Below are 16,216 nucleotides of genomic sequence, written 5' to 3'. Positions count from 1 at the left end.
ACAAAACAAAAAAATGTAAGCGGTTTTGAAGCCACCACACCGGAAGGTGCCAAGGCTTTTGCTTTGGGCTTTGAAGCACTCTCTCCCCTTGAAAAACAGAATGTGAGCATTGCCTGCTGATGCTGTGGTTGGGGCTGTTGCGAATATGCCTCATCATTGGAAAGGAACACATGGGGTCTGTATCTTCCTCTCTGAGGAGAAGAAGACAGTGAAAGGTGCAGACAGGCCTAAAGATTTGGCTGTGTAACATGAGGCCAATATTTCAGCAGACTCATCTGCCTTTGTGCTAAAGAGATAGGTGCCTGGGGGATGACGATAGTCTAATGAAGACAACCGGTTCACAACAGTTCATGCGGCCCATTTAGGGCAAAGTTTGGTCCATGGAGAAGTCAAAAGCGGGGTTTAGGATTCCCCGCACAATGTACTTAAGAAGTGATAGGGGCATGGAGCCAGGGGCAATACGCTCCGATGCTATTAGTAACCGGGCCCTACTCAGGTGGGGGTGGGGTGGAAGTCTCTGAGGGTAAGGTATCATTGGGTAGGCAGTTCAAGTGCTGCAGGACTTCAACTAAGAGCAAGGGCCACACATAGATAAAATTAAAGTGAGGGGGGTCAAGATCCTCTCACATAATGTGTGAGGTATGAATACACCGATTAAGCGGAAAAAACTTGAAAGACAAGACTGGAGAGAGGGTGCTCTGATTCTGATGTATCAAGAGACGCATGTTCGAAAAAAGGACAAAGCTAAAATTAGAATTAGAGGTGTCTCACAAGTGTACCAGGCGAATGCGGAAGAGAAAAGAGCTGGGATTCTCATAGCTTTTCAGGATAGTCTTGAGGCAAAGGTGCAGAGCACTCTGGTGGACAAGGAGGGGAGGTTTCTTTTCCTGAACGTCGTGATTGAAGGAGTAAGTCTCACCCTAGCATGTGCCAAATTCAGGGCAAGACAGTTTTTTGAAAGAAATCCTAACAAAGCTGGAAAACTTTGCGACAGGAGAGATTATTTTGGGTGGTGACCTATATTTGGCCTGGAACCCGGCGAAGGATCGGAGTTCAGGGGCGAGACCGTACACTCAAACCCCATCCAAAGCTCTGGTAACGATGGTTGATGCGTTGGCACTGCACGATGTCTGGCGCTGTAAGAGGGGTGACACCCAAGGTTTCACGCATTAATCCCATGTCCACAATTCGGAATCTAGGATTATGTCTGGGCCTCCACGGGGTTGTTGGGGAAAATAGAGGACATCAATGTGGGCCCAATCACGTTATCAGACCACGCTCCACTAGTAGTATCGCTGCTAATTGCCAACAACAAAGGGAAAATGTGGACTTGGAGGTTCCCAAGTGACATATTGCAAGACACACAGTAGTGGAATCGATCAGAGAGAAAATAGCCCTGTTCTTTGCGGAGAATGATACAGAGAGACCACTGAAGCCACAGTATGGGACGCTTTCAAAGCCGTATTAAGGGGTGAGATTATAGCGCTGAAATCTTTTCAGGACAGGCAGCGGTTAAGATATGAAGAAGACATAGAATTTAAAATTATAGATACTCAGAAAGAGTGGTTGACCCACCCGATAAAGAAATTAAAAACATCCCTGAAACTTCTACAAAAGCAGCATGCGCTGTTACAGAACAGGAAAGCCGAATTGGCGCTTCTGAGAGCGAAACAGAGGTACTACATCAGTGCCAACAGAGCAGACAAGTTGCTGTCCAGACAGCTGAAGGACAAAACACGTAGAAAAGCAATTACACATTTAACAGATGAAAAAGGGCAAATGCACTCGACCAATGAGAAAATGGGAGAGACAATGTTTTCTTGGACAGAGAGATACAAGTGGAATACAAGTGGAAGAGGTCTTGTAAGCAATTAGGAAACTGCCAAAAGGGAAGGCGCCAGGACCTGATGGCTACACGGACTCCTTTTACAAGAGATTTCGGGATCTCTTGGCCCCCAAATTGGCAGAGCTATTCAATGGCTTCAGGGAGACAGGGATAACTACTGAGTCGATGAATGATGCAAAGTAGTGCTATTTTTAAAGCCAGGAAAGGATCCGGCTCTCCCAGGCGCCTATAGGCCTATAGCTTTGATGAACCTCGATGCAAAGCTTTACACCAAAATCCTGGCAGATAGACTCTCTGGTCTTCTACCATCCCTGGTGGGCACGGACCAGTCTGGTTTTGTCCCGGGGAGACAAACGGCTGATAACACCCATAGGGTGTGCCATGCCATAGAAAAGGTTGAGCACACTAGGACCCCATCGATTCTAGTCTCCATCGATGCCGAAAAGGCATTTAATAGGGTTGAGTGGTCCCACCTCTTCTCTACAATGAAACGTATGGGATTTGGACACCACTACATGACTATGGTACAAGCAAACTATGAACGCCCCTCGATAAGAGTAGCTTTGAATGGAATGCTATCATCGAAGATCTCCTTATCTAGAGGGGCAAGGCAGGGATGCCCTCTCTCCCTGCTTCTGTACGGCATGTTTCTGGAGCCCCTTTTAATCAAGATAAGGGAATCACATCAAATAGGGGGAGTGATGATGGGAGGGGTGAAACATAAGGCCATGGCGTTTGCCGATGACATGCTTCTGGCCCTGACAGCGCTGGAAGTGTCCCTCCCAGCTCTCCTTTTAGAATTAGAGGGATTTCGAGCGGCCTCGGGCCTAAAAATGAACCGAAGCAAATCGGAAATACTGAACCTAACGGTGGACGAACAACCAGTCTGAAGATAGCTCACCAAGACATGACCTACCTGGGGGTTAGGCTGACATCCATGGTTAAGACGCTTTATGGAGTGAATTTTCCCCTATTGCTACGACGTCTGAAGCAAGATTTGGCTAAGTGGAACCCGCTTACAGTCTCCTGGTGGGGTAGGCAAGAGGTGGTGAGGATGGCAGTCCTTCCAAAATTGTTATATTTCTTTCAGAGGCTCCCAATCAGAATCCCAAGAGCTTTCTTCAAAGCGCTCAATAAGTTGGTGATGGTATATGTCTGGCAGGGCAGGAAGCCTCGGGTAGCAATGGAGAACCTCACGGCCTGCAGAGAGGATGGAGGGCTGGCATTCCCACACTTCAGAAGGTATTATGAGGCGGTGCAATTGAGGGTCATCAAGCAATGGGTGGACCAGTCCCCTAGTAACCCGTGGGTGTGCCAGGACATTGCAGTTGCGGGAGGTCCCTTATCGAATTTACTGTGGGTCCACAGGAAGTATATGCACCCGAATACGACCATCAGCAAAGTAATGGGTGCAAGCTTGGAGGCCTGGGATGGGGCATTATCAAGGGGGCTCCTAACAGCTGTGCCGTCCCCATTCCCACCACTCTTTGACAACCCATAGTTTCCCCCTGGATTACAGAGGCAGGCTTTCGTTAGTTGGACAGAAACAGGATGTGTCATCGCCAGAAATATGTACATGGGTCAAAGAGTGAGGACGTTCCAAGAATGTAGGCAGGATCTGGGGTGCAAGCCAAAAGACCACTATCAGTATATGCAGCTTCTTCATTGGCTCCAGCGCCCCGATATCAAAGATGCAGCCACGAGGCCACTCACAAGCTTTGAAAACTTTCTAGCAACCAATTCAGGGACAAGGAAGTTGATCACCAATCTCTATGCCCTATTGAGCTCGCAGAGGGAGGAAGTAATTTGGTGCTACATGTAGAAGTGGGAAGAGACTCTTGGGGAACCAATATCCAAGGTCCAATGGTGCGACTTGTGGAAGAGGCTCCCAAAACTAACTCGCTCCATCCAGCTAAGGGAAATGTGGCACAAAGTAATACTGCAATGGCATTATGTACCAACTAGACTTCACGCTATGTTCCCCGCCATCAGTGAATTGTGCTGGCGTGGGTGTGGGGAGGTGGGCTAGTCTCTTAGTTTGTTTGAGGTAGTTGTTGTTCAATGTTGAAAATCAATAAAGTGATGTAAAAAAAAAAAGAGTTAGGTGCCATCAAATACTATGTCCAAATACTTGGTCTGAGCCTGGTCTGTGCAACTGGCCCACCAGGTCCAGGAACAGCGCCAAAACACTGCCCCTGTTCCCATTCACCAGCCCATAGAGCCGTATTAGGCAACCTGCATGCTGAAGATGATTCACTGTGATCTCTGCAGGCTGCACCCTAAGGGATGGGACTAACATGCTAGATCTTAAAAGTCCTTTAAAGGTGTAAGGGCTAAGTTGCCTGATACAAACACTGTACTGCTCCGCAGATTAAGCTTTTTACACTCCATACTAAGGGGAGTAGTAGACAATGCCATGGATGCAGAGCTAGCTGATAGCATGAATTACCAGGCTTACAGGTGAAATGTGAGAAACAAACAATCAGCCGATCCCGCCCTGTTCTATTGTGCAAAGTCTTTGTCGAATGTCAGAATATACACAGGCCTACTACACACAGCCATCAATTTAACTTTAATGGACCCATAAAAGGGAAAGAGCAGTACTTTGATCAGAGTAGGTTCTAGGATATTTATTATGGTGTGTGGCTGTAGTTCCAGGGTACCCAGTGCTCTTGTAATGACAGATCTGAATGAGCCAAAGTCAGGACCAACCACAGTGATGCGAGGCATCCATATTAGACAGTCCATGGAGGTATCCATATCCCCTGGCCCATGAAGATACCTCTGCAACTACAGGAGGGAATCCTACGACTGCTCATCCAAGAGCACCTTAGATAACTTTATATCCCAGGCTGAAACAGCATTCCAAGCTATGAAGAACATCCTCTTGCTCCTCTTTTTTGTCAAAAAGGTATCTAAACCTTTTATACTGTGTAGCTTTATCATGACTCAAATAAGGCGAGCAATCACTAAAACAGTCTACACCCAAGTCAAACCGCTCAGCGTGAAGATCAGTGCAGTTGATGCTGGATCTAATAGACAGGCTCCACTGACAAAACAGGCTCCACTGACACATCAGAACCACAAGACTAGGAAGTCCGGGCTGAAGGAGCAGGCTCTCCCGATTTCCCAACCTGGCTCGAGCCATTTGATGTGCAGAATCATTGTCTATAGGACTCTCCCTGATAGAAACAGTGGGACTAGATTTCTTGACTGCCTTCGTGGCCTGCTCATTGCCCCTTAACAGATTGTAGGAAAGATTCCCACTGCTCAGGAATGAATGAGAAGGTAGGGTAAGTGGGCCTCTCGCTTGCTTTATGTAGCACTAAAATCATCTGATTTAGCGTGCTATGATTTTTGGTTGTGGTTATAAGAGGAAGTCGATGGCAATGTACAGGAAGAATATGACTCACCGTAGGTGTGGCGATGCCTCTTCTTACCTCTCTTCACTTTACCCTCCAAGCACGACCAGTGAACTGGAAAAGTGCAGATCCATAATAGAGATTGAACGATGGCAAACTTTAAAGCCTTATTTAGGTGGCAAAATAATGAAAAAGGGCGATAAAAACATTCAGTGACTGTCTAAAAAATAAATCAAGTTCTTGAGGTATTTATGATGGCAAAAAGATACTGAAGGAAATGGTTGTGGAACCCTTCTGGGGCAGACACCCGTGGGTCTATTTCAACAGATGAGGAATCTATAAGAGGAATATATCCATTAAAAAATGTATTTTCGAACACAAGGGCTATGCAGAAATGTGCCATATTTATTTCATGTCTGAGGGATATTTTGTTTTCCACAGCTAAAACATAATACATTATCCCTATGTATAGTGTTTGCTACCATAGCTTTTATAGTTTAGAAGTACTGTAAATAGAAGATATTGCTTTAAATGCATTTTAAAATGCTCATTATCTCAAAGGCAGAGTTGACCATGTTGCTAAGATTCGAACCTGTGACCTGCAAGGTAACCTTAGACTTCAGCAGTAAGCACTTAATGCACTAATCTAACAAACCTGCTACATGGTCTCTTAAATACATAGAGTATATTCAATTACATGAACTTTAATGCAAGTGCTAAAATCTGGGCATTTTCTTATTGGGAGACCAAAGGATGTGTGAGAAAAGCAAATGGAGACATTGAACAACCATTTTCCAAAGAGGAAGAAAATCTCAAATCAAAGTAAGTAGTCTGAATAATATCTTGTTTACAATGGCTGTGGAATATTACTACTGTGATTAGCTCTATCACTTACCAATGTTATGCCCGTGTAACAGGTCATCCAACGTAGCTTTGTAAATTTTGACTGTTGTTACAATAACATCTGTAGTGAGTGCATTCCATAGTATTGCACACTTTTATATTCTGTGGCCATCGCAATCAAAATCATGAATTTATTGGCTATGCAGTGGCTTTCTTTCCAACTTTCATTGTGGACCATGCTACACAGGGGACCCAAAGAATTCCCATACACTTTAAAGCCACAATCTAATAATTATTCAACCTTAGGAATAGTAAAAATAGTGGTTTGCCCTCTACTCACATGTAGCAAAGCAGGATAAAACTGACTGGATGCTTGCAGTAACATACAACACAATTTAAAGAAGAAGGCATAACAATGATTCTCAGACCCGCTGCATGGTTTACCCTATATGCTATGTTCTTAACTTTATTCATGCGAGGAATCTGAAAATAGAGTACACAGAGTCAGCATATAGAAAAGTCCCTTACAGAACATGCATAAACCCTGTTTCAGACTTACGGTTGCTCATGACAAGTCCTGGAAATGGCCTGAAAAGAAATAAATAAATCAATGTTAAAAAAAAATGAAAATTAAAGCAAGCTATTGTGTGGAAACAATCAGGTAAGCAGAAAACAGCAGAATAAGCACTGAAAACCTGGCTTTAAAACATTTACAATTGAGCCATTTGGATTATATGAACTACCCTGAGATTAGATTAATGCACAAAGTTCTGGCTTGGGGAGCTACCCCTGGAATCCCCTAAAAATTGTGGCCGGAATTTGAGGACTGATAAACCGCATAAGCCTATAGCAAGGCAAATTTGGGGAAACAATGCTCCCTTCTATATTCATGTGTCCTCATATCGTGCCATCTAAACAGTATGGTTGAAACCTTACTGAACACCTTACAAATTCAAACAAAGTGAGAAGCTTTGACACTATGCAAACACCTATCCTTTCCCTCCATCAGCTTTCCGATGTTCAACTGGTTATTCAGTGCTAGGTACAAACAATATTTAAATGGTAACAATCAGGCCAGATCTGGGGAATATTTAAAAACTGCATGCTTACTCATCCCCAAGTTTATTGGAACAAGCAAGTAAAGCTAATTGTGCACTATTTCTTATTATGTATAACGTTAAGCTCGTTAATCGTTTAAGGATATGTGCTCCAATACTCCTCATGTTCCTCTATGGCTTTGAAGGTTTTCTCCACAAATTTCGATTTTGTGACCAATGTGCATTTTTTGGGTTTTAAGGATGTTTTGCTCCTTTTCCTTTACACCCCTTCATTTTAAAATAAATAAAAGAACTCATTACTTATTTCTTGGTCATGTTCTTTCTGATGGACCTTCCTCCCACGGACCCCTCACACAGGCCAGTCAGTCAAACAATGCTTTATTCAGCAGCTTTTAGTCTCAGTATGTACACAACTCATTACGTGATTCGCATGGGAAATAAAACAACCTTCAATTTCATTCACATAAAAATGCATAAGAGACACTGGATTTTAAAATACAGTCAAGCAATAGATATGGACTTCCTACATAACCAGATGCAATAGATGCATTTGGCAATAAAATAAATATCACTGATGATAGCAGTAGACCGACATAATTCAACCGCTTCTCACATGTTCTCTCTTAAACAGTGGGATTAAATATGTTTTCCTTAAGTCACAATAACATTCACAGAATAGCAAAAAGTGCTTTACTGATTCCATAGCCAAGCCACAAGCTGGACAGACCGACAAAGAACCCCCTGTCCAACCACACATAAATGCTCCCACATGTAAGGTGCCCAATCTAAATTTGACAAACAAGGTGAGAGCATAGGCAGGTAGAATACAATCCAAATACAGTTCTCCCATCAAAATTGGTTTCAAAAGGAGGTATTCCTGTCAAAATGTCTATTTAAGGCACACACAAACAAGATGTTCCTGAGTGTTATACCTAACAGAACATTTCACCACAGTTTTAGAACAGGTTTAGAACCAATAGGCAGCGGAAAAGGCTTATCCCAGAGATCTTCCAAATTTGCTACTACAAATTGATGCTTTACGTGGCTCAGCCAAGGGAGTGAACAGCCATCCAGATAACAAATGGGTAAGGGCTTCCATGATCTAAGTTTTGCTCCTGTTGAGCATAAGTCCCAAATTGGCACATTTGGAAACAAAAGGCTCCAAACTTCTTTTAATACAGGGCAATAACCAGTTCATTAATATAAAGAATAAACAGAAGCGGGGCAAGAACACAGCCTTTCTGCACGCCTCGGTTGACTGGGAACTGCCACATGGTCTCTCCCGCTGGGTCCCATCTCACCACAGCACTGTTACAAGAATATGATTGGACAATCCTTTCCATCAGGTGATTTGGAACCCCCTGCTTCAGCAGAACCTGGCAACGCAATTCCCTAGGGGCACTGTCAAAAGCCATCTGAAGATCAATAAATACTCCGTAAACTTGCATCTTTTTTAGGACACAGTATTTCTGAAGGACCATATGAAGATGGAAACAATGGTCCACTGTACTCATCCCCTCACATAGTATATCCATCTCCCAGCGCCAGCTGCCTTTCGGAAACGTTTCTGCCACTGTGGGGCGCAGGGCGGCTCTGCTTCTGCTCCACTCTACTCGCCCAGCACCAGAGATGAAGTTGGAACTAGTATATATAGAGGCGCCATGACCCATGACCTCAGTTTCACCTTTCTTCCCTCAAAGTTTGACGCTGAGGGACAGCAGAACTAAGATGTACCCCAAGAGGGGCAGGTAAGGAAAACGATGAGAAATACGTGGGAGGACGCCTACAAAAGAACATTACCGAGAGGTAAGTAATTTGTTCCACTAATGACTCCTTACTCTCTCAGATTCCTCATCTATGATAGATTCCTGAAGCAGTACAACGACCTGCAGGGTGGAGGGTAGGACAACTAAACCAGAAAACTCGGAAGGACAGGTCTGTCAAAATGAGTGTCCTGACCAGACATAGAATCCAAGCAGTAATGCTTAGCAAACATGTGCAAGGAAGCCCATGTAGCTGCTTGACAAATATCCAGCAGAGCCGTGGTGGCAGCCAACCCACTGATGGAGTGAGCCAAGGCCTAGCATTCCAAGATGTAGAGAATGATCTATCGAGACAGGGTGGTATCCAGTCATTGCATCGACAACCAAAGCATCGACAGCCATACCATCTAAAAAAAAAAGCATCTAAACAAAAAGCATCTAATGCATTTTTTTTAGATGGTAAAGGGTTTAGTTTCATAAAAATGGGGTCTAAAGGTTAAAAAAAACAGGGGTTATGGGGGCACCCCCCATTAAAAAAAAATATGCATTAGATGCTTTTTTTTTAGATGGTATGGCATTAGATGCTTTGGCTGTCGATGGAATGACTATAAACCGACAGGGTCTATTTGGTAACAGCACTGCCAGCTTGTGCACCTGCCTAACCAACGAAAACCTGCCCATCAGTTCTGTTCCTCCCTTGTCCCAGGCATATAGAACTTGAGGGCCCGTAAAGAATCTAGCCGATGGAAAAGCTCCTCAACCTTGGAAGGATGAGGCAGAGGAAAGAAGACGGGTAGATGGATCTTTTGAGAAAGATGGAAATCAGAGACCACCTACGGAAGGAACGAGGGTCTAACTCTCAATGTCAAGTTCTCCTTGGAGAAAACCAAGTAGGGATGAATAATAGACAGAGCCTGGAACTCACTCGCCCATCTAGCAGAAGTGATGGCAACCAGGAAAATCACCTAACGGGTGAGCAGTCTTAAAGAACAAGATTGAAGGGACTCAAACAGAGCAATCATTAAAAACATCAACACGAAATTCAAATCCCACGCCAGAAAAAAGTGGCGTGTGGGAAATGTATTAGAAAAACCCATCAGGAATTGAATGACCGTGAGGATCGTGAAAAAGGAGCCCTACTCTGGGGTCCTCTTAGTGACCAAAATGACTGCAAGACAACCCTTCACTGTACTTATGTAAAGAGTGGCCCAAGACGGAAGAAATTCCAACGTAGAGGAAGTGGAGCAAGTAAAAGGGTCCAGATCCCTCTCCCGGCACCAAGTTGAAATAATCTGTCACCTGCAGGCATAAATGGAATTGGTGCCAGGTCTTCTAGCAGATAGGAGTACCTTCAGAATGTCCTACGGCAAATACCAATCCCTATACTTCAGCGTTTCAGCAGCCAGGCATGAACGTTCAGGGCTGCAGGACCCTCCTGTTAGAGTAGGAGAGGAGGCCTGTCCTCTGCGGAAGACGCTAGGGAGGGCAGATGGCCATGTCCAGCAACTAAGGGGACCACGTTCTCCGGGCCCAGTTCGGAGCAATCAAAATAATTGTGAATCCAAACAGACGCAGTTTCTTGAGAACCGACAAAAAGACAGTGATCGGTAAGGAACGCATAGAGCAGGTCAAAGTCCCATTCGATCGTCAAGTCATTCCACAGAGCTCCCTGACAATAAAATTCCCTGGAGTAGAACCACCTGCAATTCCTGTTTACACTTGAAGAGAAGAGATCCACTTGGGGAGTACCCCAGAGTTAGAAAGTCTTCTCTAGTACTTCCTGGAAGAGCTCCTACTTGTGGGAGGCTGACTGACTGCTCAGTGTGTCTGCTAGAATGTTTCCCTTGCCGGCCAGATGGGCCACAGTCAGAGACAAACATTCTGCAGATGCCAGAACCACAATCGCATTGCTTCTCTGCATAGAGGCAAGGAGCCCATGCAACCCCTCGTGTTGGGGTAATTATTGGCTACAGTATTGTCTGACAGGACCAGTACTGTCTTGCCCTTCACAAAGGTGAGAAAAGCAACCAGGGCTAGCCGGATCACCCTCAGCTCCAGTAGATTGTTGCGGTCCAATCAGGACCATGGTTCATTCACCGTAAAATGTGGGCCCCAGCCCTTCAGGGATGCATCTGTGACAACAGTCACTTGTGGCAAAGGCTGGAGAAAAGGTTAACCCTTCTGGAGGTTGTTCTTCATGGACCGCCATTGTAGGTCTTCAGACACACTCTCTGAGATCAGAAGGTCTGGAATTCAACCCTGAAACAGACCACTGCAAGCTCAGAAGCCAATGTAGCGACCTCATGTGCAGTCTGGCCTCTGGTACCACCAAGAAGCATAATGCCATAAGATCCAGCAAGTGCAGAAAAGCTCAGGCTGTAACTGTCGTCTGAGGTTGGAAAACCTGGACCATCTTGAAGATGTCCATAGGTCAGGGGGCCTATGCCTGTAGATGGAAAGGTGTGCCACTTTGTCATAATCTTGCTACATCTCACTGCGGACTCCCTGCTGGCTAGGAATAGGATAAAATTACTGAAGTGGAAAAGTCTGACCACCAAAAGTCTGACCCCCCATTTATTTGCATATCTATATGTGGGGGGTAAATGTATATATGCGAAAAAATGGGGGGAACTGACTTTTGGTGGTTGGACTTTTCAACTCAGTAATTTCACACAGATCCGCTGACTATACCAAGCAAGGCGGGATCCGTTGGCTTGGCCGAAGCCATCAGCACCAGGGCTGGAGCCAACAGTGCTAATGCCGTGGCCGATGGCGTCAGGGACGCAGCCACCAGTGCGCCTTGGTCGAAGACATCTAGCATCTTCAATCGGAAAGCATCCCATTCCTCTGGGGTAGAGCATTTGGTAGGAAAAGGTACGGGTGGGGCCCTCATAGCAACAGCCCTCCTTGGAGTGGTGGCACCTCTTCTTTGAAGACAAAGATGAGTGTTGCTGTAAAGAAGTGGCAGGTGATCTTAACCTCTTGCGTAACTGCTTTTTGTCCTTTCGGACAGAGGATCGCTGCACGGTGTGGCGATTCACATCCTGGCGACCTCGAGTGTGTCCGCTTACTACCCTTCTCTTTGTGGAGGAAGGTGAAAAAATTCTTTTCATGTTCTCGAAGCACCTTTGTGTGCATTGATTGTCACGATGCGCAGTCATGCGCATCATGGCCTTCACCAAGGCAGTAAAGGCATAAGCAGTGTGGGCCTGATATGAACATCTGATGCCTGCAATGCACGCAGGGTTTGAACCTCGAAGAGTACGTCAGAATCGGAATCACAACAAACTCGAGAGACAAATCAACAAATTCAGTAATATGATTAAAGCTAAGAGCAGTGTTCATAATAGCGAGCAGAGTGTGTGGAAAAAAAGAACTGAGGTCAAGGGGCGCTGCGCCTCTACATATACTGGCCCCGACATCATGTCTGGCGCGGGTGCATAGAAGTGTCGAGGAGAGCCAATGTGGAACGGACACTTAGCTGCTCTGCCTCCCCCTCCGCTGGCGGTGGAAAGGTTTCTGAAGAGCAGCTGGCGTTGGTGTCAGGCTAAGAGTTCCTGTGTCCGCGGAAGCTGTTGAACCCCCGACAATCCCACTGAAGTGTAATTCTCAGAACCAGAAATACAACTCAGCTCTGTTAACTACACCCCTAAGGGAAAGGGGGAAGTGGATAACATAAAAACACCAGGCTGACGGCATCAAGACTAACCGAAACTGAACCTGCAGAGAATACAAGAAAACAGATGCAAATCCTCTCATTACTTACTTAACTTCAATGATTAGAATTGACTTTAAATCCATAACTACTAAGTTAAGAATCATACCTGGTTCTTCTCCTAAAACCTCTTAGAGAAGTTTGCAGAAGTAGCTGAAAATCTTTCTTACTTGAGTCTCTTGAAATTTACAGCAACTTCTTATTCATGGCAAACCTGAGAAGTCTTGCTCTTGTCTTTTCAAAGTTGACAAATTGTTCCAGTAAGATTGTCTTTAGTAATGTCTTTGTTTTATTCTTTTCTTAAGTTCCAAATTATTTACAAAACAATTGAGTATGTAAATTCTTGAAGAAACGCGTGCAAAGATGCACATGCGCTGAAGAACAAACGTGCTGAAATCACACACGCTGAAGAGTCCACGTGTTGAGGCGCACCCGCGCTGAAGAATACCCGCGCTAAAATCACACGCGCTGAAAAGTCCACGTGTTGAAGCGCACCCGCGCAGAAGAGAACACGCGCTAAAATCCCACGCGCTGAAGAGTCCACGCACTGCAGAGTTCATGCGCTAAAACACACGCGCTTGAAAACACACGCACAGCAGAGTACCCGCGCAGAAACACATGCGCTTCAAAACGCACGCACAGCAGAGTTCACGCGCAGAAGGATTCTCACGCTAGGAAGCACACGCGCTGATAAATACATGCGCAGTGGAGTTCTCGCGCGGACAAGTTCTCGCGCCAAGGAATTCTCGCGATAGGAATCTCACGCGCATAACACACTTGTGCTTTTTATGTACACGTGCAGACCAATTCTCACGCTAAGAAACACACGCGCAGGTTACACACGAGCAGTAGAGTTCTCGCGCAGACAAGTTCTCGCGCCAAGGAATTCTCGCTATAGAAAGCTCACGCGCATAACACACGTTAAACCTCGCACTTACTTTCAAACGAACACCAAAGTTCACACACTTAAACAATTCAAAGTTAAAGGCTCCAAGAAAACATTTTACGAATTCTCTCTCAAACGACTTCAAGATGAAGGCAAAGCAGTAGAATTAAAATCTCAAAAGATAGTCACTTATCTCCAAAATGATTTATAAATATCTTCAGGGTTTCCTGTCTTCAGATCACTTTCCTGGTAAACAAAGATCTTCTCCTGACACCCTATAGAGAGTAGCCGCTCAACTGCTAGCGCCTGAAGGATAAAATCCACCAGGCCCAAGACTAAAGCAGGAGCAGCCACTACACACGTCCTCTCAGCTGGGTGTTAGATGATGAAAGGCAAAGAGTGACAGTTTAGAATGTTCACTGTTGTTCTGCAGGGTTCTCTAGCCAATCAGGGCAGTCACTGAGAAGCTCCATCTTGCCTTGGGTCAGAATCAGGATTCTGTATTAAGAAGTTAAGGCCAAACCAACTACAATAGAAAACTTCCCACCCACATAAGGCCAATCTAAAAGGGATAATAATAATAAAGAGATAAAGGAAAAGAAACCTGACAGTTGGGAGATCGACATCATAGATGAGGAATCCATTTCAGGAAGGAGTCCATTACAAATGCCTTTTTTGTATGGCAGCCTTTTATGTCATTTCATATTTTGTCATGCTGCTATGTCACATCCAAGAGTTTTTTCAGGCAAGGGAACCAACTGATGGCTTCAACCCCATAGCAGACTGGGCAAGGACCCTTTCCCTTGTCAAGGAACTGGGCCCCATCAATCAGAGAACACTAGAGTGGCTGCACCTCTTCTACCCCAGCCAAAACATGGCATAAACTGAAAAGACGATAGACAATTTCTAACTTGATACATAATTGAAGACGGTTGAGCAGCAGAAAGGCAACATGTGGCACTCCACTAAGTACCCAAATGATTAAATTACACACTTAATGTGGGAATCAGTCCATCAATTAGGTCATACGGCCCAAAGTGGACCTGCAAAAAAGCTGGGAAGTTGACTTTACAACCTTTTGGACCCAAAACCAACTACTGACTTCTTAACAGGACAAGGCAACAGCAGTCGAGGTGGGGAAGTTCTTTCTATGGATTCTTCTCCCACAGATTCCTCATCAGATAGATATCCATTCCAGCATTTTCATCAGGGGGCTTAGTACAACTCAACAGTCGATCCTTATTGACTCAACCGTGCCACTCGTCGGCTCCAGGTGTGACGTTGGCTGCCCTATATACTACGTCACTATGCCCCGTAACTCAGTACCTCACCTTCCACCTCCCTCCCTCCCCACGCCCCCACGAGCTCAGCAGCCACAGAGAAAGAATCCAGGGATTCAGGCTGAAAATAGCCAAACACCTTTTTTTTGCTTTTCAAAACGAGGAACAGGACTGTAGAGCCCAAAACAACAAACTGTGCCTAATACATAACTACTCATAGTCTCATCTCAGTAGAAGAGGACAACCAAATATCGACTGCAGACCACTTTCATTGCAGGGCCAGATGGGAGGGTGATGAGGAATCTGCAGGAAAAGAATCCATAGAAAGACTATTACCGGTAAGTAATTTCTTTTTCAATGGATTGCATTCTCCCACAAATTCCTTATCGGGTAGACTCCTAAAGCAGTACAGCATGCAGAGGCGGGATGAAAGCCCTCAGACAAGGAAGCTCTGCAAAATCTCTCTGCCGAATTGAGCGCCTAAACCAAATACTACATCCAAGCAGGAATGATTGGTGAATGTGTGGAGAGACGCGGATGTCGCTGCTCGACATATTTCCCTTATTGATACACCCCTCTGCAATGCAGATGAAGCTGCCATGCCCCTGGTGGAATGTGCCTGGATGCCTGGTGGAAGGTCTTTTCCTGCTCTCTGATAACATTCTGCATTGCAGAGAGTTATCTATCGAGAAAATTAAAGTAACTCACCGTAGTGACAAGAGTACTCATAGTCCATAGTTCCCTTTCCTATTTCATTGTGGGCATCCCCCAACATGGGGACGTACCGGAATCTTTGGAAGCGAAATGTAGTCTGTCCTTTAAATTTAGTATAGTGTGTGGGGGCAGGGCACCCTCCACCCCCAAATCCTGCCCTCCGGTGCCTCACCTCGGTCCTCTTTTTAACACATTGGATGCTTAAATACCTGGCTACACTGGCATACAAGCGAAGAAGGTGGGTGGGACTGTAGACTATGAGTACACTAGTCACTACGGCGAGTAGCTTTAATTATTCATACATACCGTCCCCTTTCCTCCATTATTGTGGGAGAGTCCACTGAACAAGACCATAGGGTGGAGCTGTGACAACCTGCCTCATATCTAGGACGAAGCAAAATGGTGCTTTAGAAACACCTTACCGAACTCTGCATTGCGCCTGGAGCTGGTATCCAGGGGATAGTGCTTACAGAAGGCAGACGGAGTGGCCCAAGTAGCCGCCTTGCTGATGACATCCCAAAATGCATGAGTCTGAAACGCGACGACTGTGACCTTAACCCTGAACGCATGGGCATAAATCCCCTCTGGAATGGGTTTGACCATGGCCTTATACGCCTCTGAGATGGCCTGGACCATTCAATAGGCGATAGAAGCTTTAGAAGCCTGGGTGCTGGCAGACGAGCTCCCAGGAGTAATGAACAATGCCTCAGATTTTCTAAAGGATTTTGTCTGTGAAAGATAGAACTTGA

At 45.2% G+C, this 16,216-nt stretch overlaps 1 protein-coding gene across 1 annotated transcript in view; it reads right to left on the bottom strand.

The window, feature by feature from the left end:
* Positions 1 to 16,216, bottom strand: part of GTF2I (general transcription factor IIi) — a 2,618,156-nt gene that overhangs the window by 313,137 nt on the left and 2,288,803 nt on the right. The window contains exon 30 of the mRNA XM_069614749.1: positions 6,611 to 6,639. Coding sequence (XP_069470850.1) covers positions 6,611 to 6,639 — 29 coding nt within the window. The remainder of the gene's footprint in view (positions 1 to 6,610; positions 6,640 to 16,216) is intronic.

The sequence above is a fragment of the Ambystoma mexicanum genome, chromosome 9 (assembly GCF_040938575.1).
Source record: "Ambystoma mexicanum isolate Mex_15411 chromosome 9, UKY_AmexF1_1, whole genome shotgun sequence".
Taxonomy (NCBI): domain Eukaryota; kingdom Metazoa; phylum Chordata; class Amphibia; order Caudata; family Ambystomatidae; genus Ambystoma; species Ambystoma mexicanum.
This window is presented reverse-complemented; position numbering and strand designations above follow the sequence as displayed.